The 26,586-nt window shown below is 38.8% G+C and overlaps 1 protein-coding gene and 1 long non-coding RNA gene across 2 annotated transcripts; both read left to right on the top strand.

Annotated features, from left to right (window-relative positions):
* The first annotated feature begins 1,930 nt into the window (after positions 1-1,930).
* Positions 1,931-5,084, top strand: LOC115343881. Its single transcript, XR_003924316.1, has 2 exons — positions 1,931-2,573; positions 4,075-5,084. It is a non-coding gene; the product is annotated as an uncharacterized LOC115343881 (long non-coding RNA).
* Positions 5,085-5,213: 129 nt separating this feature from the next.
* LOC115343945 (translation initiation factor IF-2-like) lies at positions 5,214-10,849 on the top strand. Its single transcript, XM_030020541.1, has 3 exons — positions 5,214-5,317; positions 5,508-5,956; positions 9,895-10,849. The coding sequence occupies exons 1-3, from the start codon at positions 5,214-5,216 to the stop codon at positions 10,146-10,148; spliced, it is 807 nt and encodes a 268-aa protein (XP_029876401.1). The 3' UTR covers positions 10,149-10,849.
* Positions 10,850-26,586: the final 15,737 nt, after the last annotated feature.

Below are 26,586 nucleotides of genomic sequence, written 5' to 3'. Positions count from 1 at the left end.
AGCCCGGCTCCTTAGGCATTAATTGTAATGGAAAACAGAATTATAGTCTGATTTTTAACAGCTTTTTAACCTAGCAATTGGCACGTTTCTACATATGTGTGTGTGTATATATATAGACACATATATGCTTTATTAAAGTAATTTCTCACTTGTCATTATTTTTAAATGTTATCACACTCCATCATATACATGCTGTGTACATATAGTTATTACTCCTGTTTTATCCTGTAAGTTAATGATAAGCCTGACAAAAAATTCACTCTACTCCAGGAAGCCTCCAGATGTCGGCGCAGCATACTCAGTGCAGGTATTGCATTAACCACTTCATGCATCACACAGGGATGGGAATGGTTCCTTTTTTCAAGGAATAAGTGAAAACCTCTCAGAGCCCACCATACACTGACTTGATTAAACTGCTGCCACCTTCCACTCACATCAAGAAAACAAACATGACTCTATAAAGTAAAGCACAGTACATCTGTGGCAAGATGGAGACCTCTCATGTATTTGTTTGGCTGTAATAACTATCAAAATAAGAATATGCAATATTAAGAGATGTATGGGAGAAAACATTGAAAATTAGGGGGTTTTCTCTTCCATAAAACTGTGAGTAATTAGCCACCTCAGTTCCAGTCTCCATCTCTGAATTTGCACAGGAAACAATCTTGAAAAATGCACCAAAAAAAGCAAATTAATTGTCTTGGTTGACAAAGCAAGGAGCCTATTTTTTTTTTTTTAAATCAATCCCTATTAACTCCTAAAAAATAGTATGTTTTTTCTTCCATGGTACTTTCAAAAAAACCACGTAAACCCATACAGCAAATGACTTCACACTCTCTTATCCTTCCAGTAGTTATGATCTGGCCCTGAACACTAATGTGAAGCAATACGAAGTTTCCTGTTACACTTTTTATTGCTTTTGAATCCAGCCTGAAACCTCACCTTAACCTTCTAAGTACTGCATTAATCACATCCTCGTTTTTTGCACTGACATAACGATAGCATAAATGTAAAGAAAACAATGATTCAGTATTTTAGAAAATCTGAAACAGTACAGGCTTTTGTCCTCTCTACTGACCCTTTTATAATTACATTTATATTAGTTCTTATCAAAACAAATCACTACTCAATTACAGTGCTTTCAAACCAAGGAGAAGAAAAGGCATCTGAAGAAACACAAAAATATTTCGGTCTAACTTTAAGTTTCAAAAGGAAGCATAGAATCAGGCTGCTCTTTCATTTATTCTGAAGCATTCAGAAGTTGCTTCAAAATGTGCTTTCTGTTTTCTCATTAACTTTTAAAGCATCTTAAAATCACTTGGGGAAAAAAAAAGAGAAAGAAAATAATAATAATAATTAAAAAAAACAACCCAAGATAATAAGCTTAGTTTCCTTTTCAAGAATTGAGGAGAATTTGTGCTATTGTGTAGTTCATTCCTTCATGCCTTTATTTCTTCGTCCTGTAAGGATTTTCTGTACTTATGGGGGTTGGGGGCAGATATTACTATATCCTAGAATTTCTGAAGCTAAAACAAAATTGTATATCTATGACAGAATCTTATGGAATTGTTCAACAGCCACAAAGTGCTACAAAAAGAACATATTTCCTGTTACATGACAAAGAATTTAAAGTAACCTCCATTAATATTACACTGAACATTTTTGGATCCATTCCTACTACGTCCTTGTAGAAAAGTCCTATGGGACTGAAGAAGTCATTCAGGATATTAATAATATTTAATTTGACAATTACAAAGACATTACATTTGACCTGAAAGTTCAACATTAAGTTTCCAAACTGGATTGAAAAATATAGGGTTTCTCATTGAAGTGAAATGCAATTTTTCCATTAAATAAAAATGGAACTATAAATGGTACATATATTTAAATATTCATTAAAGAAAAAAAAAACTTTATGTATTTTGTTGGTTTTATATTTTAACAATAAATAAAGATAGGCTAAAACAGATTGTCTTTCTAATGGGTTTGTATCATTTTCACAGAGGGAAGATGCCAATGGAAGCCTTAAGTTATTATTTCAGTTCATTCTGCCAATTAAACCCTTGCTTGTATAGAACTAACTTTAAACAGATGCTTTATTTAGATGTTTTTAAAAATTCAAAAAGTAGATTTGAGGAATTTTAGAAACATTATTAATGTTACTAGAACACTTATGCATATAATATGTCCCATTGGAAAATAACACAAAACTAATTGAAATAGTTTCATAAACCATTTCACATGCATCTTTCAAATTTTACAAGAGCTCTGTGGGACTAAAAAGGATTTCAGATTCAGCCTCCTCTCTGAAAAAATAATGAAATTTTAGGGATTGTAAACAGTGGTAAATTTAAATCTAAAGGCTTCCATTAATCTTGATAAAGAAAATTAGTGAATAACCTCGCTTATGTATAACAAAATATATTCAAAATGCAAATGGTTTATAACCTAAGTCCCAGAAAGTCATTAATAGCAGCATCCAGCAAATTCCTAGAACTGTATCTACACCAGTGCCTAAGTACCTGAGCCTTAACTTTACTTCCATTTCTCAGTGGGATTACTCCAGGAGTGAAGTTACTCCCTGTGTTAGCATCTGTTAAATGAGATCCATAGTTACAGCTGGCATTTGGAAAACTGAAGCAGAAATTAATTAGCATTTCAAATATTTCAGTATATATACTATTCCCATGTCACTAATTACAGTCCCATCTGTACAAAATTGTACCAAAAATACTCATATTTTAATATCTTTCCCTTTCATCTCTAAATACTTTGCTCACATTAAAAAATAAATTTAAAAAGCTGGTTCTTCACCACCAACCACCCTATCGAATGGTCGGCATTGCTATCACAACCAACAATGCATTAACGTAATACAAACTACTTTCTAAAGTCAGACTGAATTAATTTCAACAGCAGTACAGTTTTCATTATTTTTCAGTTGTTGACCATGTTAATCATTAGGAATATTTTTATATTTAGATAAAAGAAATATTATGAATATGCTATCAGATAGAAGTAAGCAGGACGGTAAGTTATCTTATAAGATGCGCTTTTTTATGAACTTGGGCATATTCTCAGAGTTTTTTCCTCTTGCTTTTTTCCCCCCTTCTTTTTTACTCTCCTGCTTCTCTGGTAATAATAATTCACTATGGTATTTATAAAACTCAAAATAATAAAATCCTCAAATAATGCGTATACTGCTAGAAAAGAAAGCTGGAGCAGTTTATTTTTTTAAGAAGAAAACTTATCTTGAGGGCAAAAGCAGTCCAAAAGTATATGCCATTGAGTATTTTACGGAATATATTTCTACAGAATATGTTCTGTGTTTCTGAAGAAGAAATCTCTCTCTACTGGAGTACTTGTGTCTTGTCAGAGAGCCTGCGAAAATGATAGTAGTTCAAGCCAAGGTAGCCTAGATAATAACATTCAATTAAATGGAAAAATTATAACACTATATACTTTGTTATATTTATGTGTTATTTTCCCACCATGCACTCTAATATTATCAGAAATACAAAAAGCTTTAGTATGAGAAATTTTGCATGCTCTCATAGAACAAGTTTTACCTGTGGGAAAGTAAAGAAAAAACTCTGAATTGAGAATGCCAAGCAAAAATAAAAAAGGTTAATTTTATCTGTTTTAAGAACATCCTGAGACCATCTAATTTCCTGCTTCTCTGTACAACTTTAAGGAAAGAGAAACTGTATCAAACTATCTGGACTCAGTAATTCAAGAAAAATAGAATGCAAACTCTAAAATAAATACACGAAAGCAAAGAATCATACAGCATCTTTATCTTAGAACTCTTCTGTTAAATTTGAACTAAAATAATTTGATTTCATTAAAACCAATACCTTTACGTTCTGTACAAAGGTAAATAATTTACAAACACGCCCAGGAAGTGTTCTTCAAAAGCAGGCAGTTCAGTGACGTTTCAGAGAGAGTAAAGTTTGAGAAAAATATTATTGTCATGAATGAAGAAACAACAAACAGTACTTCAATCAGGGTTACATTGCAAAGCTTATTTTACATTATTAATTCAAAATTTAATGACGTATATGAAATAGATAGGTGTTGATTCTGCAAGTGCTTGCTCCCAGGAGTCCCACCAGCTTGAATATATTATCTCAGATAAACAGGACTATCTACAAGCATAGTCATTTGAAGAACCAGACATCCCCCCAAATATTTATGAAATATATTAAGCAGAGAAACCCTGACTGGGTATAACACTTCAGTTATGATGCAGTCTGTTTACTCTACAGCATTGTACTTAAAAGCCTACATCATTGTAAAGCTGTATTGTAAATTACCATGGAAAAATATTTTAAAGTATTCCTCAAATCTTTTGAACTATAATAAAAACCCAGATACCAGATCACAGACACTGCTATGAATTATGTTGTTCAGTACCAGAAATCTGTGCCATAACATCAGCTTATAATACTTATTATGAGGCTGAATGTTTGCCACGTGAATTAATTTAATTCCAACTAGTCTTTTCACAACTTGGAGAAAGTGGGGTTTTGTACTATAAAGTCTTAAACTTTTATACAAGATTTTGTAGGTAACCGATGACCTAGCTTTTGGGGATGAATACCCACAAAAGTAAGCATTTGTACATTTCAAATACCAACTAAAATCACTTTGTATTAAGGATAGACGTGTGTGTATCACTGGCTAATCAGCATTCGAGTACATTTGAAACACTGTGTTTCCATGTATGAAATAGTTAAGGGGAACAGGCAAAAATGCTGTAAAGAGTTGCACAGATTCTAATGTTTCCTCCCTCTCGTTCACAGCTTACAATGTAAAGTTGTCAGACACGTAGCTTATCAACCAGAGCATTTCTAAAAATGAGCATACAAAAAATAAGCAGTCACCAGACAGGCAAAGCGGTAAAATCTAATAGCTTATTCACTCGATGACACATGATTCTGTGGGAGAAGGAACACTTTTATTTAACAACCTGGTATTCCTTTAACAGAGACAAACGCTGCATCAGAAGCGACATTAAGGGAAGACAGACAAGATGACCATTTCTCTCCTCACAGAATAAAAAAAAAAAACCAACAACAAAAAAAAAAACCAAAAAACAAACCCAAAAAACAAACCCCCAAACCATTATCGTGTGAAACAGAAAAGATCTTCTTGAAACGCTAAGTCAACAGAGGGACAAGCAGGTGTTTGCATTCTCTGCAGTTTAACTCATGGATTTCATTGTGCGCCTCACAGAAAGAAAAGCAGTTTCATTTGTAGATCTTACAGGGAAACAAAGAACTTCAACAAGGAGTCCCGACAAACATCTTACGCTGTTAAACATCTTCACCAGGAGAGAGAGAAAAATCTCCCCCCGTTGCAAGCAACCGCGGACATCTTTTGTTCCCTGATAAATATTTGCCTTTGTCTTTTGTGATAAGGTCTGCTGCCTTCGCTTCACACAAAAAGGGCCCGGTTGTTTCCGTATAGAAAACATTTAATTAAGATCATTTCCGATTTCCTAGCCCCCCGTGCGCCGCGGGAAAAGACGAGCGAAAGGGGAGAAACCCCGGCGCTCGCTGGCTGCGAGGAGGGGCCCGGGGGCGCCCAGCGGCTGCCGGGCCGGGAAGCGCGGCCCCGCCGGCGGACGGGCCTCTCCCGCGGGGCCAAGCCCGGCGGGGACGCGGAGAGGGGCGCGACGGCCGGGCCGGGCCGGGCCGGGCCGGGCAGCGGGCCTGCCCCGCACGGTCCTGCGGCGGCGCCTGGGAAGCAAAGGCGGCGCCGGCCCCCGCGCAGGCGGTGCGCGCCTCGCTCCCGGCGAGCGCCGGCGTCAGCATCTCCTGCCGCCCCCCGTGCCGCCGAAGGGAGGCTGGGGAAGCCGTGGGAGGGGGCACTGCGGTTCGCTCCGGCTGGCGAGGGAGGAGGGGAGAAACATTTTGGGGTTGTCGGTTGTTTGCTGGCTTTTCTCGTTTGGGTCTCTTTTGGGGTGGGGTTTTTTTGGTTGGTCGGTTGGGTTTGTTGGGGTTGGGGGGGGTTTTTTGATTTTTTGGTTTTGGTTCCTCCCCACCCCGCCCCGTGGCTGAGTTGCTTTTCACACTACGCTCTTTTAAATCCTTTTAAAAGTAACGTACAGTTTGGGTTTTGCCTCTTGGTCAAACTTTAAGCTTCACAAAACCATCAAAACCTTCCTACCAAAGCGAAGAAAATGAGCAGCTTTAATTATTTTTAAAATATTCTGTCTACAAAAAGGCCGTGCCAGACTCTATGGACTCTGCAACATTAGTTCTCTGAGGACTTCACCTATTTTATACACTAGAGTTAAACTTCACAAAATAGTTCCCGCTGCTGTAGTAGTTTGAAATACTGAAAAGAAAATCTAGGAAATAAAATCATTATAATGTGTTTATACACACACACAGAGTACACAGCTTCCAAAGTTCTTAGTCCTCATGTGTATGTTCACTTACTGGAATTAATGCTCTTTATCGTGTTGACTGCCTGCAGGGGACAGTCCTGAAATATTCCTGCATGCCAGGTACTTATAACAATATTGTTAAATGTGGATTTACTGCAAGTCTAAGCCACTCTATTAGAGTTACCTTCCTGTATACCTCAGGACAACACACTCACTCATAACCACAGACTTACTACTTCAGTCTGTATGAAATTTTGCTAAGAAATATCTGCAAAAATACTAGTCTGAAATAGTGAGAATTAGAATGCAAAATTTAAAAACATGTGATATGAGCAAAAAGAAACACAGCAACGATACTCCACAGGAAATATGCACAAAGTTGGGAGAGAGAATCATTCCTGTAATCCAAATATGAAACACAGGAGATGAGCTCATACTGTGGACATGACACAGTCCGGAGAGATTTTTCTTTGGTTAAATATTCAGAAAGCACAAAGTCACTTTTTTTTCCTTCAAAGCTTAGCACAATACACTACATTTCTTTAACATTTGTACCATCTTTCAGAGAGCACAACTCTTTTTTTTTTCCAGAATATCAAAGTTTTTATTTCATGAATGAATTTCAAGACTTATTCATTGTGTGACACTAAAGAAAACACCATAAACAGGGAAAAAAAAAGATTAATGTAAATAAATCAAAGTCATTCTATCCTTCTCTGGCCATCTGTCTCCCCATAAATACACATGCAAAAAATACCATTTGCTAAAAGCAGCTATTTTAAAAGTCTATCACATTATTGTTCCAAGTAAAAAAAAACAAAACAAAACAAAACAAAACAAAACAAACAAGAGCAGAAAATGCTAACAGTATCATCTTACCTGCCTTTTAAGCAAAAGTGTGAAAAACACAACACACAAGAAAGCCTGCAAGCTGACAAAGACTCTGGATTAGTGACAGCGATTGACCCAGTGAAAATTAATCAGACTCACTTTTTCTTTAAATGAAACACATTACTCCCCTACATATTGACACATCAAAAAATATGATTACACCTCAACATGAAATTACAGTGCATACCATACACCTCTATGTTCTTAGAAGGTTTGCTCATCAAAGCACTTGTTCAACAAGAAGTATTTTTTATGATCCTGTAAATATTGTGCTAATACTTTTGAACTGAGAAAGGTAAATGCACCTTATGTTAAGCTGCTTTGCATAGACTAACTTCATGAGCTCTCTAGTAGCTGATGAGTAAGAGCCCCATTTTTTTTAGCCTCCATTAGTAGTGAAAAGTTTTGAATCAGATGCCTCACTAGAAGTCTTGAACTTCCTAAAACTTAAGTGTGAAACTAAAGTTAATTAGCAGCTCCACAAACTGGACAAGAGCTTATCAAGGTGACCCTATACATATTCATATGCGTAAGATCACTACCTAAAAGACAGTATTTTTAAAGTAACATAATGTAATATCTTTGGTATGTCTCTGTTTTGAGTATCTGTGAGCAGTAGGATGCAATGAAGGATACATTTACGTTTTTATACGGGAGGAAATTCTATAATAAATGATAATGACAGTATTACAAACAGAATACTGTCTTTTCACAGTTTGTGTGAATTCAACAACAAAGCAAGCCATAACCATGACCAAAGAATGTAATGGGATTAATCCAAGATTGTCTTGATTGATCCTTTCCATAAGTACAGTGAAACCACATTCACTTAAGAGCATTCAAGAGGATAATGAGTAAGCAGGAATTACCTAACTTCAGCGTCAGCTTTGGGCTGACAATATCAAACAACCATGCAGAATACTGGACACAAATTAAACTAAGATAAAGATTAAAAGCTTCTGTCGCTTACAGAAGGACCACCAAGAGACTACCTATGTTTCAACTTTTGTTTATATAAGCAGGACAGATAAAGATAGCTGTAAACTTGAGACTACTTCAGTACACCAGGGATACACTTCTTAGCATATACTTATACTCTAGAAAAGTGAGATACAGCCTTTTCCAAAGGTGATGTAGGTTATATTTTTTGCCTACAAAGTCTGGGGCCAGAAGAGAGATGTTTTTATTTATCAAACAAAATGTGGTAGGGCTATTTGTAAGTGGTTCAAACATATTTAAGAAATAAGGAAGTGCACTTAGTACCTACTCCCATATCTGGCCATTGTTTAAATAACACATGACTAAAAAACATTAACTGTTAATAATCAAGGAAAGTTAGAAACTTTACTTAAGGAGCTATGGACCATAAGTTAATCTTATCTTAATCAACTCCGTAGGACAAAGAAGGAGACAAAGGCAAATAGGTAACAAACGAAACATGCTGCCTATCACTGGCAGGTCAGGCATGTTCCATACAGAACAGAAAAAATACTAATATAAAGTTTTTCCTAGCAAAAAAACCTTCTGTTTCTAGATCACAGTCATTACTGTTATGTTTGTTGTGTTGTCTATTTATGTTATTGGGGGTTTTGGGGTGCTTAGTTTTAACCTAAGTAATCTGTTCCCATCATATATTCCCGACAGTTCAAGTTTGTATTTTCTAATTGAAGATATACACAGAGAAACTGTCTGAGTGTGCAGGGACAGGACTGGGAAAGCCAAAACCCGCCTGGAGTTGAATCTGGTGAGGAATGTGAGGGGCAACAAGAAGGGCCCCTACAGATATTTCAGCAGCAAAAGAAAGACAAGGGGAAATGTGGGCCTGCTGCGGAAATGGAGTGGGGGACATGGTGACAGGGGACATGGAAAACACCAAGGTGCTCAATGCCTTCTTCATCTCTGTCTTTACTGGTAAGACAGGAATCCCAGGCCCCAGAGACATGAGGGGAAATCTGGAGCAAGGAAGTCTTAGCTTCAGTAGGGAAGGATCAGGTTCGAGAACATTTAAATCAACTGAAGTAGACAAATAAGTCCCTGGGACCTGACAGGATCTACCCATGAGTGTGGATGTCCCTGCAAGGCCACTCTCAATGGTCTCTGATAGGTTAGTGCTGACTGGGACAGGTTCCTGAGGACTGGAAGAAAGCAAATGTCACCCTCATCTTCAAGAAGGGCTAGAAAGAGGATCCAGGGAACTACAGGCCAGTCAGCCTTACCTCAGCCCCTGGGAAGATGTTGGGACAAATCCTCCAGAAAAACATTCCAAACATATTAAAGACAAGGAAATGATGAGAGTAGTCAACATAGGGACTGCAAAGGGAAAATCATGCTGCACCAACCCAAGAGCCTTCTCTAACGAAATGAGCAGTGAACATTTACCTTGATTTTAGACATTTCACGTGGCCTCCCATAACATCCTCATAGACGAAGTAATGAAATATGGACTAGATAAGTGGACAGCAAGGTGGACGGAAAACTGGCTGAACTGCCAGGCTCAAAGGGTTGTGATCAGCACAAAGTTCAGCTGGAGGCCAGTCCCTGGTGGTCTACGCCTGGGGTTGATACCAAGGATAATATTTTTTTAATCATCTTCCTCAGTGACACAGGTGATGGGACAGAACGCACACTCAGTGAGGTTGCTGATGATGTAAAACTGGGAGGAGACATTGATACGCCAAAGAGTTGTGGCATTCAGGGGCACTTCAACAGGCCAGAGAAATGGGCTGACAGGAACCTCATGAAGTTCAACACTGGGAAATACGAAGTCCCGAACCTGGGGAGGAATAAATCCAGGCACCAATACACGCTGGGGGGTGACCAGCTTGAAAGCATCTCTGCAGAAAAGGACTTTGAGTCCTGATGGACACCAAGCTGATCATGAGCCAGCAACGTGCCTTTGCAACACATTGACAACCTGGGTTGCATTAGGATAAGCATTGCTAGCAGGTCAAGAGAGGTGATCCTTCCCCTCTGCAAAGCCCTAGTGAAACACATCTGGAATGCTGGGTCCCAAGCTAGGCTCTCCAGTACAAGAGACATGGACATACTGGAGTGAGTCCAGCAAAGGACCACAAAGATGATTAAGGGACTGGAGCATCTATCATATGAGCAGAGGCTGATAGAGCTGGAACTGTTCATCCTGGAGCAGAGAAGGCTCAGGGACATCTTATCGACATGTATAAATACCTGATGGGAGAAGTAAAGAAGACAGAACCAAAGTCTTACCAAAGAGAGGTAATGGGCACAAGCTGAAATACATGAATTTCATTTAACGTAAGAAACCACTTTATTATTGTGAGGGTGGTTGAACACCAGAACAGGCTGCCCACAAAGGTTGTGGAGTCTCCATCCCTGGAAACAATCAAAACCCAACTGGACATGGACCTGAGCAACCTGCTCTGGCTAACGCTGCTCTGAGCAGGGAGTTGGACAAGGTGGTCTCCAGATACCCCTTCCCTCCTCAGTCAATCTCTCAGTCTGTACATTAGGCACTATGCTAAACTTCATGGTAAAACAAAACACAGTTGCATGTTCACTGTTTTCCACTACCAGAACTATTTCTATTAAATTATCCAGGGTGGACAAAAAAAGAAATCAAAACCAATTTGGAGTTAGACAAGTGGATACATAGCTACAATAGAAAGCTGTAAAGTGAAGACAGACATGGCTTATCCATTAAAAAAAAATAAATATAAGGAAATGAAAGTAGAATTCTGATCTGAATCACATACTGGAGCAAATCCATCAGAGGCCACCAAGCTGCTGAAAGGCTGGAGCCCAGGACGTAGGAGGAGAGGCTGAGGCAGCTGGGCCTCTTCAGCCCACAGAAGAGAAGGCTCAGGGGACATCGTATTGCTGTCTACAAGTGCCTGACCAGAGGATACAGAGAAGATGGAGCCAGACTGTTCTTGGAGCTTCACAGTGGAATGACAAAAGGCAACAAACATAAGTTGGAACACAGGAAATTCTGATTAGATATAAGGACTTTTATTTATTTATTTATTTGTTTGTTTTACCATGAGAGCAGTCAAACACTGGCACAGAGTGACCAGACAGGCTGCGGAATCTCCTCATGGAGGAATTCAAGACATGACTGGACACAGCTCTGAGCAAGCAGATCTAATTAGATCTATTTTGAGTAGGTCGTTGGACTAGAGACCTTTGGAGGTCCCTTCCAGCCTCATTTATACTGTGATACTGTGATCACCATGATTGCAGAAAGACCAAGTATGTAACTCGTAGGCAACTTTCCAAGCATAATTATGTGGAGTACACACAGGAGCTTGTAACTGTTTGCTCTTGATGAAATTTAAAAGAATAAAAAAATGCACGTCATAAAAGATGAACGTCGCCTCTTTCAAACTGGTTACTGAGAAGCACCTCTGCAAAACTATCCCCAAGAAGTTACCTTTGTCATCAAAGACTGGTTTGGAAGAGTTACATAACTGACACTTACTTTACATTTATTCTATTAAGTACATAACAAATCACACAAATACAATGGCAAGCTTTTAACTTCTGAAATCACTTGCCATTTATGCCTTTGATTGTTACCCTGTCAAGACGGCATTTTTTTCCTCATGGGTATTTGTACAGAACCAAGTGTTATCTAACTCCTGTTGAAGGTTCTTGGATGTACTACAAGATAAATCAGTAATATTAAGAGAACCTACACCAACAAAGCAAAACAAAACAAACCAAAACAAAAGAGGTATTAATGCCAGAGAAGAATCATGAAAATATTTAGCAGACATATGTGTCTGTGTTTGGTGGTGGCATGGGGAGGGGCAGAAGATGAATCCGGTCATTGGACTATACTTCTAACAATTGTTCTGAGTAAGCATGCCAAACCCAGCAGGTACAACCCTGTGCTGGCCACCATTACTAATAGCAGAACCCAAAGGGCAAGGGGACGTGCTGGGCAGACATTTGAAATCAGCTCAGCTGTTGATGTGCTATGGCTCTGCTCATATGTATGCCAATGCAAGAAAAGCCTTTCTCCGTTCAGCCTTGGCACTATATAAACAGAGCTTCCCTTCTCCCACAAGCATGCTAGGAAGCCTGCACAGCACTGTGTTGGGTGGATAATATACTGGCCTCCTTTGCCCCTTAACCAATTCCACGGTACAGACATGCCCTGCAACCCCAGGATTTAGACCTCAGATTGACTTCTAGCTCTGGCTGGACACGCTTGGGCCTCCTCCCCTCAGACCAGACCCAGGGTTACTGTCTCCTTAAGTACCTCAACTGGTTCCACTTAGGTTCAGGTTTGCTCCCACTGGGACTGATGACAGAGCAGTCAGTGACCAGAACAAATGCCTCAGAGTGCTCTGCAATTTGTTCACAGGGGAAAAAAAATTGGAACAAACAGGTCTGAAAATAGATTCACATGCTTCCCTATTTTTCGTTGAAGTTCACCATTCCTTGAATCCTCTTATAGACCCCTTGACTGTTCCAGGTCCTTTCCCTAAACAAATATTGGCAATCAACGCTCCCACACGCAAAAGGAATTTTTAACTGTTTACTGATCCTTTGTGCTCTAGATGCCAGCTAGGCAGAAGTGCTGTATCTCTTTACATTGGATTCTAGATGCCGTATGAACTGTTACTTTGGTAATACTATCATGCGCTTTCTCCAACAAATTCAAGGGCCAAAATGACATAAAAAATAAAAAAGTAACCAATTATATAACAAAACATTTTTTTGGTAGAAATTACCCTAAAAGGAAATTATGCTACAGACTTCCAAAGTAGTTTTCATACTACATTCTAATTGGCATAAATGGAACCAGCAGTTCTTGGCACTGTGTTTGATGACATATAAATGTATTATAAAAGATTTCCCTGCCCTAAAGACTTCATATATTTTTTAGCTACCCAAGAAACCTCTAAATCAGTGGTTTAATTCACTGGCTAGTGTTTGAGAGAGTTCTTATGAGCTATAGGATTTACGTTAATTTTCTTCAGGGCATAAGTTTTAGGTTACATTTTTTGTTTGAGAGAAATACATTCCAAATGTCATCCATGTGCTTTCCTCTGCCTAGAAATCCCTTGCAGGAGTCATCCTGCACATCTTTTACTAGGGAGTTAAGATGGGCATCTTCATTCTTTCCGACTGGGCTTCTCCTCCAAAAGACTAATTTCCAGCCTTCCTTGTTTGCTTTCTGCTGGGCTTGTATTCCCAGGCTACTTCTCTAGGAAATTGTGTGTTTCAGCCTATCTCTAATATCTCAGAAGCCTGCTTTGAAAGGGCCAGCTTGTCCTGAAAAAGATCCAAAGATAAACTGGGTAGCCAGAGGCTTTGTATACAAGCATCCAAAGGAGAAGGTCAGATTTTTATTCTTAAAAATCAATTGAAAGCATCTACTATCTATGGATGCTTAGTATTCTTTTTAGGATACTTTTGTGAAGTTTTCTCATTTGATTCATTTCACTGTAAACCTCTAATATGGTCCCTTACTCACACTGCTAATTCATGCAGTAACGGATGTGAATAAATCAACTGTAATCACTTACGCAACCAATTTTGCTGTTGCCTATCTGCTATCCTTTCTATTCTATCTTTTGCTCATCCTTCCATTTAGGCATAAGTTCAACAAATAGTTGAAGGTTCTGAACCTTGTTTCTTCAATTGTCCCCTAACTTGTACAGTGGGTACACTGGAGACATTGCTGAACCAGTGTCAGAGCTGACCATTAGTATGCTCAGGCCAAAAGGTGGATATGAAAAATGCCAGTGTCTCTGAAGTCTTCAGAAACCCACTGAAACCTAAAAGAGACCAATTGAGCCTGTGTGAGTCCTACTGAAATGTGAAATAAAAAAGGACTTTTATGCAGCACTGGAGCAGACTCCCTTCAAAATCCAGCAACTACTTTTCCTTCAGTGAATTCCAAATGGATCTGAAACAGAGAGAGGAACGATCTGTACTTCTCATTACTGCTTTTTAGTTGTTCAAACTTCAGTGTATTGAAGCTGTACTATTTTATTCCAATGTTGTAAATAATTATCACCACCCCAAAGCAAAAATATACACTTAGTGTGCTATAAATAATTACAATTAATTATGTGCTATAAATAATTACAATTAATTCTGTAGAAAACAATCTGATTTTTGTAATCAGAGTAACTGTAATAAATAGAAATTTCTCTTTCTAAGGGCAACCTTAAGTTGATGCACTCTGGTACTTGTCAAGTTCTTAAACACACCTCCAGTTCTGGGCCCACTTTCCATGTATAAATATCTCTCAAAGGATACCAACCTAATTAACCTCCTTCTGTGTCTAATTTGCACTCGAGTCAGACCCAGAAGCACAGTCACTGAGAGCACAGGAAAGATACAGTCTACCTGCTTTTGGTTTGGGGCTTCTCTACCAAAATCCAAATTTCCCTGAAGCAACTCGTGATTGAAGCAGCAAATAATAGTCTGTTCAGTCCTAAGTTGGTGTTTATTCAATGTGGGAAGAATACAAACTCTTCAGCTGTGAAGGTCTAGAGCTTTCTACTGAGCATGTAAAGACTGAAGCATTCTGAAAGCTTGCAACCTGGCCAAATTTGAGCAGTTTTTGTAGTACTATAAAAGGCACCTTCCCTTCTGCCCTGCTACATTAATTGAAGGGCAAGAGACACTTTCTGGAAGAGGTTGCCTGAATATTAGTGGAAGGAAGGGTTTCCTCTAAATTTCTGAATTCTTTTGGAAGAAAGGTAAAGAGAATAGTGAAGAGGATGGATAATTTTAACTTAAAAAATTATAGTTTGCCAGAAATTGATTGAAAGCAGGATCTTAAAGTGGAAAATGCCAGACATGATGCATAGACAACACTTGCCAGCCTGAAGGCAAAACCACTGTAAACCTGGACGATACAAAACAGGAGTTCTAAGCAACCATATACTGAATAGTTTAAAAATTAAATATGTTAAAAAAATCGAAATCTATACAACAGAAGGCCTATGTACAAAGTCCAAAAAATATCAGTGAGGTCAATGGGAGCTGAAGAGTCTCTACAGCTTTTAGCAGCAAGCGCGTAGTTGTAAGTGTGGAAGTGTTTAAAAACTGTGCTTTACTTTATGTGACTTTTAAAAAAAATAGTTCTTTCAGGTGTATACGGACTTAAAGCATGAAAGTTCCAGGCAAAGAAACTAGAATTGCACTTCCTTCACCCAGGTCATCAGCTTCACACTAACTGAGTAATAACAACGCAGTAATGCAGCTACCCCTTACCATTCAAGCTGTAGACTTAGTGTTTAAACGGTGACTTGTTTTTCCAGATATGCAGTGTAAAATCCCTAAAGACCTAGAAAAGGAAGGCAATAAAAGGCAGTTAGAAAAGAATGTGTTTTACTAAGTTTGACTGGAGGTCTGTTAATTTTGTATAATTTCTGTTTTGAGATCTAGCTGAAACACATCAGTGGGAGGCTAATTTAAATGATGTTGGAATTGAGGCCTTCTGAATTTTCAACACTGTTGTGCCCATAAAATCTAACTTGGGAACATTAAATCATTAAGTCACATGCCAAATGTTGTATTCATAGCCACCTTCAAGTCCTTGGGCTCAACTCACCTGACTGTGTTGTTTAGGAATAAGGCATTTCCACATTGCTTCTATATCCCTCTTTTTGAGAAGACACTGATAATTCTCCTTTGCATTTATTTACTTCTTATAGCACAGATAGTCCTAAGGCTACTAGAGCACAATTAATTTGAACTTATTCCCATAAAATATCCCATACCTACTTAGACAATTAACACACAAACTCCTCATATTTCTCTGTGTAAACTTACATGTCAAAGTAGGTGAGATGTGCTACGCCAAAATTAATAGCAGTTATGACAGGTTAGAGAAAAAACAACCTTCTCCTCAGTGCAAAAAAATAGTTTTAAAAGTCCATGTTATTTAAGGTTTTGCCTAATTTAATACTGAAAAATTCCCTAACATTACTTTACACTACGGAGAACAATACTTACATTATCACTTGAAATCATGATTAAGGTTGTCTCTGTTACAGATTCTGATTATTAAATCTCTTTAGTTACAACATAAATAAATTGGCCTACGATCTTTCTATAACACATCAGAGCATCTCTTTCAACCACATCATAGTCTAAGCTAATGAGTCTTGCAGAATGCAGAGAAATCAGACTCCAGAATAAGAAGCTACAATATAACCACTTCTCCTCAAGTACTTTCAAAAACAAAACTCTTTGTTTGGGGACACACTCAGCAGGAAAGCTGGCACTAGGGGCATCCAAAAGGCCAAAGAGGAAGAAAACTCAAGAGTGAGAAAAATATTTATAATTCTGATGGAAAACATTGTACAAACCCAGTGCTTCTGTTTGGTTTTTTAAACTGGGGATATATTTCAAGTAATCTGTAAGATATTTCAAACAACAATCTGGACTTTTAATATTGCTAGAAACATAAAAGATTATTAAAGCAATAACTGTAAGATCTAATATTGGAAAATATTCTATGTGCCTCTTAAATCAGCATTTTACTTATGATATTCACCAGATGTTATTCCCATTAAATAAGAAGCTATGTATAACCAATAACTAAAGCCAAATAAATTGAAGAAGAATTAAACAGCAATAGCATCCCTTCCAATATAGCTATAGTACTTCTTATGTAGCTATAGTACTTATAGATAGCATTTAGTTATAAGGAAGAGGAAGACACACACACCAACACACATGCACACAAATGCCAGAGTCCTTAAGAAATCATCACAGCATGATCTCCGCTTACGTATGTTCCCTTGTGGAGTTCTAACACTACATATAATGGAGACTGTGGAGTGGAAATATCAGCAAAGATCAGCCATTGTAAATCTTTCTGCAAGCACTGGAACTGACACAGCTAATTAAACTGGTTCATATAAGAAACAGGCAAGTCCATAAACACAGTAGAAAGACAAGTAATTCAAGTAGTTAATTTGCATAACAAAAAGCAGGTCCATAAAGTTGTTTCCAATTCAAGGCTGCCCTTAAGAAGTGCAGTCTCCTTAAAAGGGAGCATGTAGAGGCAGTAAGGGTCATCAGCTCAGCATTAGACAGTACATGACATGGGCATGAATCAACTATCTGCTCCCAAAGAGAAGCAGGCTAGAAGTTTGTGGAAGGGGCAGAAGAGGTCCTCTTGTCTCTGCTCAGGTCTCTCTCTACCAGTTCCTGCCTCCTACCATTCCTGAATATATCAAAAAGAAAACAAGATCCACCACAAGAAATCCACAGCAAAGGTCCCAAAGCAAGCTATTCATTTCTCACCTTTGTATTATTGCTTTTGAGAATTCAAAATATACATGCTTAGTAAGAGACACATGAATAAAAATCCACTGTCTTGAATTTCAGAGTGTCAGCTGTTGGAGTTACTTCACAAGAAGGTGGAGCTTTTTGATTTATTTGTTCAATTAAATGAAATGGTATTGTCTCCTGCACATTTTACTTAAGTATTCACGCTGCAAAGACTTATTCTTCCATCCTGTCCCAAAGTAAAGTGAAAAGTAATTTTATTTTCACATTGGTTTCACTACTGGAACTAGCAAGACTCCTGGCATTACTCCTTATTACAGGCTTTGCCTTTCTTCAAAGACAGCTTTGTTAATATTATTTCAATAAGAACCACTGGAGTGATTTTCTGAGCAAGCAAAAGTTTAAAACAGTTTCAGGAGAGTCTGAGGGTACTTACTGGGAGAAGAGTGGGAAGGAATACAAATCAAAGAAACAAATGGCCCAGGTAGATGACCTGCAGAGTATTTTACTGAAGGCACAAACACCAACTAGACTCAAAAAGAAAACAAAAATGTAAGGTTTGGGTAGAACTGGATTTTGTCAGTATGTTCTCATGTTGAGCTTGGAGAATAGGAACAGGACAATGGGCGGAGATGTAGGCAGTTCTGCCATACACACAACTTTCAGTTTCATTCTGATTTATATACCATACTTACAACACAATATAAACTCTTTGCATTCAGCCCTATTTTCACCAAAAAAAAATGGCGTTCAAAAAACCAGCTGCTTTAGTTTTCCACAGCTCTTCCCTGTCAACAGCTAAGCCAGCTGTGAATGCTGTTCGATGCTTTCACAAGGCAGAGGAAGGAGGAGAAAGAAAACATGACACCCCTGTGCTCCGACTGGAAAGTTTCACTACTGTCTTGGGCATCGTGTTTCCTGAGTGCCAACTTGGGTTGCATAAGCAATCCCTGTAGCCAGCCATCCTGCCCTTCCCTATCAGCCTGGGAGGAACAGATGGAGCAAAACCAGGTCTTCTGCAGGGGTTTGAGTGACAAGTTACTGCATTTCCAGTTTTAAAAAAGTATACAAATGTCAAAAAGAAATCTAATTAAATGTGGTTGTTCATAAATGCATGCTGAAGTGAACAGGAGAAAAAAATGTTGCCAGTGGCAAAGGAAGGTATACAAATAACGTTTAAATACAGAAAGTCTCAGTATACTGTGAAATATTATATATAATTAAAAAAAGATAGAAAAAAATTAACACTGTAATTGCTTACAGGCCCATCTCACTGGAGATACGGGTTTTTTTCCCCAAGTATTTAAATATTATTTTCAAATGCCCTAGCTGCAACTTTAGAAAGCATAATCCAAAAGATTCAAAGTAGCTACTGATGCAGAAGGACTGCAAAACCTTAAAAAATCCTAGTCAGGCATAAAGTGCAAATCTTTACTTTATTAATTTCTACAAATGAGAAACCATTTTGGGAGGTAAAGGATGGATACTGTGTTTCCGTAGCTGGTTTGGACCCAATAGCTCAAATAAATAACTTGCTGAGGGACACGTCTACTTGCAAAATGAAAAAAAATATAGATGAATAGAAACTTGTTTCATCATTAACAAAATACAAGTATTTTAATCAGACAAGGCAGCTTCCAAATTGATTCAACTGATCTACAGAAATTAGAAATCAATTTCAGTAAACTTATAACTTATAGATCACCTCTGTAGAGCATGCTGTAAACCATTTGAAGATATTGTGGTGAAGCTTCTAAGTTGTCTGTACCTAAAGCTCGGACATAAGAGAGGTCCTTTGTATTGCCAATGTCTTGATATGTATGAAATAAACCATATTTGTTTTCAAACTAAAATGTTTTCAAAATATTTTGCTTAAGGTAATATAACAAACAGAGAACATGATATGGACCTCAAAGACATTGCCCTGGGGCTATTTTATTCCACAACCATCTAATATAGGGACTTCTAAACTCCAAAGCACCTGGAACTGGCTGCCATCACAGAAAACATATTGAGCAGATGGTCTGCAACCTGTTTCAGCTTGCAATCTCCATGGCCCTAAAACATTAATTTCAGTAAAATATGTAGCGAAACCTCATCAACATGTGTGGTATTTGTAAAGTAGGATCTCATTTTAAAACCCTCTTGAATCAGCATAAGTTTAATTTGCATTTCATTGTGCTACTTACTATATGTCAGGCACATAACCCAAACCTATATCAGAACATCATATGCATCTTCTGTCAGACAAACACCCCAAATACTAAATAAAAATAAGACTAAAAGAAGAGTGGGGCTGCTTGCTTATGAACAATATACTCTCTGATCAGAAATGAACACTCAGTCCACAGAACCAGACTGGACTTAATCTGAAGTAAAAACCCCCATAATGTTCCCAGGTGTGGACATCAGGTCCTCAGCACCAAATGTTTTGCTTTTCAGATTTGCTTCTATTGCACTGTAATATTTGCTAATGTAAACAAGCAAACTGATGCATTAAATTCTAACTATGATTAACTCTGAAGAGCTACATTTAAATTTTAAGATCTTGATAAGCTTTCAGCATAGTGCAGCTGTTCTCATAAAGATGTAATGAAACTGTAGTGCCAAATCTTTAGTTTGGTTTGACATACAAAGCAAACATAAGAGGTTCAAACAAATGGACCTTTACTACCGTTTACTCAAGAGTGATTTGACCTGAACCATCAGCAGGACCCAGTGGTACTTCTTGATGTGGGCAGCCATCATGTTTCTGGCATAGTCCACTGCAACACCAGCTGCATGAATATGAACAAAAAACCTGGAACCATTAGCTGTGTAAGCCAAACCATACAGATGTGATGTTTTTGAAACTAATATTCTGCAGTTTCCTAGCTTTGTACAAACACATTTTTAAAAGTGTTTCTTTTCTGCTAGCCAGCATTACAGCTTGAACTTTATATAAGTAATTCTTAAAGATATCTGTATACCAAACATCTGTAACAAACCTAGGACTTCAGCCAGGCAGAGAACTATTAAATGCATTGACAGGTACCCTGGACTTCCCACTGGGCATCTGACTGACCTGCAAAGAGTTATGGCTGCCAAACTGTGTCCTTTAAAAGAGTTACACAGTAAAGTAGACTCATTCCACTCCTGCACTCCCCAAATACTTATACATTCTCCTAAATCCTCATTCTGCATCCAATTGCTCTTTGGCAAGCTGCAAGGCCAAAGACATCAGGCCTCAGCTGCTTCTGGGATGCCTGCACAAGCTGCAGCCACCTTATTTTTCTTTTGTCCTGATAAACTCCCTTCTGACTTTTGGGCTGAGTTGTCCCAATCCATGCCCTTTGTAAGTGCTTCCATAGCACGGATTTAAGCTCTCCTCTGCAACAACAAGCGAAGATGCAAGCCGTACAAATTCCCTCTGTCATGGTACCTCTCTTCTGGAGAGATACTGGGCAACTCAGGACTCAGCAGGTGTTGCTCTGGAGAAGAAGCACCAATGACCAAAGACAGTTCTGAAGAAATGCCACTAGGCACCTGTGTTGCCCACAAAACGGGATGGACAGGAACAACAGGGAGACTTGGTAGGAGACCAGAGAGCATGTTGTACTAGGATTCTTTTAGAAGAAAAGAAATACATGGCAAAGCAACAAGGTTTCTGATCCTACAGTGACGTTAACCAAACTGTATTGATTTTTATCTCAGTCTCAGTAGATTTAGCTCCCCTCACCTTTCTGATTATTGGCAGTACCTGTATATTTTCTATTACATTAGACTTGTCAGACAGTTCTATAAAACTTTTATGGTGCACCAGCAAAGTAAAATTTGCTTTCATAAAATGAGGTCTATGGGTGGGCCTAGCTCCTCTACTTCATTGGCATTATGACAGAAGTCAAACACACACAGGCTCAGAAAACAGTCCTCAGAACACTTGTTCTATAAAACACTTTTCTTTAGTTTTAAAACAGTAACTTTCTGCTATCCTTAGATGTAAGGACAGATTACTATACAGATTACTTCAAGTGGTGTAAATTAATCCATAGCACCAAATCCCAGTTACAAAATGTGAACAGTACATAGTCAAATGGTGGAGAAACTTTAGGTTGTATGAATAGATATGCTTGTCTTTTCTATTAAATGTTGGCTTCATAAATCAAGTCACTACATAGGCTGTCCTGCAGAGTTAGGACCTTGCTGATAGGCAGTGTAATATGACCACTTAGTATTCTATGATAAACTGTAAGGAGGAGACAAATGCAGAGTTTTAAAAAGCAAAACCGTTACCTGAGCCCTGGTATGCTTTACATTATCTGCTGATGCCTCCCTTCAGTTATCTTTCTAATTAATTCCTAGTGTTATATCAAATTTTGACTTTCCAACATGCAGCTAACTTAGTCTATGAGCATGCTCAGCAGACTTTTTAGCTGAGCAGCTTGAATGCTTATTATTAAACTGTACTGTCCATGCTTAATAGTTTACAATGCACTAAAATCAAACCCAGTCTCTTTGTGAACTGTTACAGAATTCCCTGTCAAAATTGGTTCCTCTCCCCCCAGCTGTTTTAGCTGCAGAAGTTATCAAAAAGCAGGTCAAAAAAAAAAAAAAAAGCTGTTAAAGTATTGTATTTTTCTCCCTTGTCTCAGAATCAGAAATGCTATCATTATTATCTACTTTCCTCCCTAAAATCAAAAACCAAACCTAACCAAACCAAAATTAAAAAACCCCACACTTTCTAAAGTGGAAAGCACTTCAGCTTCTAAGCTTCACAGAGGTTACAACCCCCAAAAAATGTATCTAAAAGGAAAACTGGAAAACTTGTTAATCTTCATTACATGTATCACCTCTACTCCATTCACAGTAACTATCATTTAGGAAGTGTGTTAGAGGTGTATTATCTTAAGTTCCACACCCTAAGCCTATGCCGAAAATTTTAAAGCTACCCCTAACAAAGAGGAGAAAGGAGTAGCTTTGCTTACTTTGTCACTTACATTGATCAATTTAAAAGGAGCTTTCACAGTAATTTAAAAGTAATCAATCATTTAAGGAGAAGCCAATCTTTCTATTTACCCAAGCCAGACAAGGATTGCTTTTCTAATTTCGTAAGGACTCATTACCTCACAAGTGAAAAACAAAATAACAAGCTAAAGTATAAAAATAATTGTGGTTGTCTTTTATTTAGCTTAACATAAAATGGAGAGCAGATTTACAACTTTGGAAACTTAGCACTTCTGAGTAGTATAAAATATATTTCTCCATGCCTCCAAAAAGCCAACAACTTTGTATTGACTAGAGACATCTCTTTTGGTCATTCATCTCCCTGTCCTGCTTTGCTCCAATGAGTCATCATTTTAATCCTCCAAGGGCTTCTGATGCACTTACGCCATAGCACATAGATACCATCTGCTTTTTAACTCAAGAACTGCCACAAGAAAGCATTTCACACCAGCCAGCCTGGAAACTGAGAGATTTTACAAGAGGAAGAGTCTGTCTGCTGGTCTTGCTCTTCCTGAAATACCTTGTGCTGGTCACAGTGTTCCCCCTCTGAGAGGGGTCCAGGTCAGAGCAGGGGGAAGACCATAGGGGGCTTGGCCCCCCGCACTGCAGGTGGGGAGAGGGAGACCCTGTCCCCTTCCTGCTCCCTGTGTTGTGGCCAAGCAAAGCCGGCATGTGCTGTGACCACCTCTGGCCACCATTGAGGCTGCTGAAGCCGCTTACGGTCTGGCCCACAGTGCTGCAGGCCTGATGCTGATCACAAGGTTGAGGGGCACCTCATCACCTCCCGAAGCCTGGCACCCTCGGAGGGGACATAGCACAGGGGTGCAGCAGCTTGTGCTGGGCCTGGCCCCAGGGGTCTCCTCCAGACCTGTCATGGCAAGTGCCTTAGCCCCAAGAGAGCACTGTCACCTCTCCACTGGCCCTGTCAGTCACCACCTGAAGGACACAGAGTGAATGATCTGAACTACACATGATAGGCATCCATGCCACATTGCTCCAGGGCACTGTGTGATGGCCCAGGAGCCTCAACATCCCCAAAGACGTGTCTGTACTGTCGGCTTCCTCTCAACATGGCAGCTCTCCCTGTCTATGCCAATATTCTCCTTCATGGTGCAAGCTAGTAGCCCTGGTGATGTTTCAACCCTCCTGCTGCCAGACAGTGCGTAACCACTTGCAACGATGTGTCCCCTCCAGCAGCGGAGGACGTTAAAGTTTATCACATATGCGAGGTGACCAGAAACAGGGAGCCACTGCCATCTCCACCCACACCACACCAACCACACTGCTCCCTGCCACAGAGGAGGCAGCTTGCTGCACTGCCTGGGCCTTTGGTAGGATCCTGCACTACTGCGCTTGACTGCAGACCTACAGCCTGTATAATGTACATCAGACAACTGCTTCAGCTAAGGATTTCAAGGGAAAATGGTAACTAAAAATAAAAGAAGAGGCCACCTTCATTGCAAGGAAGATGAACAACTGTTCAAGAAATTGTTAAGAATACCTACTAACTTCAAGTCGGTTCAGCTGTTCATGGGATTCATTTTCATTTTCACATACAGTTTGATATCCTTGAGAATCAAGTTGGGGGTTTTTGGTGTTTGGTTTTTTTTGTTTTGGGTGTGTTTTTTTGTTTTGTTTGGGGTTTTTTTGTTTGTTTTTTTTTTTTTTTTCCCCCAATAAAGGACTTGTTACATTTGAACAGAAGCATTTAAAAACAGAGTATTCCTAAAAAAGTACTTACTCTTCTACTTAGCACTAGGGAATAGTCTCCTACCATTTGAGAAGGGAAATGATAGCTTCTGCCCTTGGTGCAAGGGTGTCTTGCTGGTAACATTAATCCATTTCAAAAAGACAGGGGTTCCCTCTTCCTCCTCTGTATTCAGTTCATGAAGTAGACTTCAGGTTCAAGCTCCTTTTTCTTGAAATAATTGATTTCTTGATGCACTTTTTAAAAGCAGAAGCATTTGAAATGGGCATAACCAGAGGTTATCCCTGGAAAAAGGGTTGGGCTGCTAATGAATATTGCAAACCAGCATGATATCAGCTCTCCAGAGGAAGCAGGGGAAGAGTACCACCATGAACGGGGCCCAGCAGCAATGAAAGAAATTTAATCCTGACTTAAACGAGATGGGAGGCATTTCATAATATACTTGAGATGAATATTTTATTCATCACACAACTATAGGAAATAATTAACCCTACAGATAAGATTTTGTAGTAATAACAATAAACATGATTAGAAATAGCATTATCACCTTGTAATCCCTAAAGTATACTCTGTTCGTCAGATGAAACTAGACCAAATCTAAAAGACAGAGCATGTACAGCCTCAGCCCATGAAAGGAAACCAGGAGAATATTCAGTCATACAGAACATTAAGTACAGGGGAAGAAACAAGTAAATTAATAGTCAATTGGCAAGGACACAGTACAATATTTAGGAGTTTGATTGTTCCTCCCAGGCTCTGCCACTGTGAGCCTCTGGGCAAGTCACTTCACTCTGAGAACCAATTTATATATCTATATATTAAACAAGAGAGTAGGGTCCTCTTGGCAGAGAGAGAGAGTTTATGCTGGGGGCAACAGTTCTTAAAAAGACTCGGCACTAAAAGTGGCCATGACTCCGCCAAACATGAGCTCCTGATATGCTGTCGGGGATGAAGGGAAAAATGCATCCCTGGAGGCCTCCGTGGAAGAAGCATGAATAGGACCGGAGAACTTGAATTAACTGTATACTTGGCACTTGAGCATCTACTGTTGGAAAGCTGTATGGATGCCTGGTGTGTACAATTCAAGAAACTCACTAAAGAGCCTCATAAATAAAGGACTAGAAGAAACTCTTTAATAAAGCTCCATTTATCCTATGAAAATTATGTCTGACTTGATCATTGTTTAAAATAGTTTTGACAGGAGGCTCTTAAAGGTAACAGGCAACACTACAAACAAGCTCCAGCAGACAAGTTCAGATCAGATATATGATGCAGATACACAGGGTACAGCACTTCACCACTGGTGAAGTACCCATCCCCAAGGGTGGTGACAGGTTCTCTGTCCTTGACCCTTTTAATTCAAGATTGGATCTTGCATTCTGAAAATCATACTTCAAATAGGAATTCATTTAGATTACACACAGAAGGTTAGCCTGAATGATCACAAGTTTTTTGTTCTGCTTTTTCTTTTTAATCTACAAGCACCCACTACACGTAACAATGATTTAGTCTTATGTAATTCAATAGACTTTATAAAAAAGTCTTAAAAGCTCTGATGAAAAGTCACATTTGCAAACTATTGTTCACGGAAATATTGGTTACTTAATATGATGTGATTCCCATTTTGGTGAGTTACTTATTAAAGATACCTTTCTTCTTCTTATATATTAAATTAACAGAACAGCAAAGAATAACATATATAATAAAATTATGGCATATAAAACATGGCATACACTGCACAGTTTAGACTGGTATATACAGATGTGGAAAAGCGGTGGATGGGAAGATTTAAAAGTGACCAAATAAAAGCTTTTGGGAAAAGTTCTGAATAGAAGCAGCTACCACAAAGGTAAACTTCACAAACCTGTTCCCGGCTGCAGGTTTTCTCCTCATCTAAATCTTCACTGTCAGGTCCCTGATGCTTCTACCTTCCAGCTGCTGCCTACCTTCCTTGCCAGCCCTCAGACCGAGGCCTTCCCCTGCTGTGCACCACTTCTCATCCTGGCTAGGACAGTGGTCTGAGTCTCCAGCATCTACACCCTCCAGCTGCTAGAGGATTCAAATGGACCTTATGGGCCAAACAGCCTATAACCAATTAGTTCATTCAAATAGGTTTATTTGTGGTTAATTTACATGGAGGTAGAGGACCATCAAACTTGTGGGACGTTGCTTTTAGACACAAGGCACTCAGATTACTTTATGTTATTCAAGTTTATTTTTTTAAAAAGGGCAAAACAATAGTCTAGCTTTGTTGATACTTGTTGATCTGTTGCATCACTTCAGTAACATAAAGCAGTCATAAACCCTGTTTAATTGGCGTTTTAAGGCAGGTTTATCGCTACAAGCATTGCTAAAGCATTAC

Source organism: Aquila chrysaetos, chromosome 7 (genome assembly GCF_900496995.4).
Source record: "Aquila chrysaetos chrysaetos chromosome 7, bAquChr1.4, whole genome shotgun sequence".
NCBI lineage: Eukaryota > Metazoa > Chordata > Aves > Accipitriformes > Accipitridae > Aquila > Aquila chrysaetos.
The sequence above is the reverse complement of the archived record's forward strand: the minus strand, read 5'-3'. Positions and strand labels throughout refer to the sequence as shown.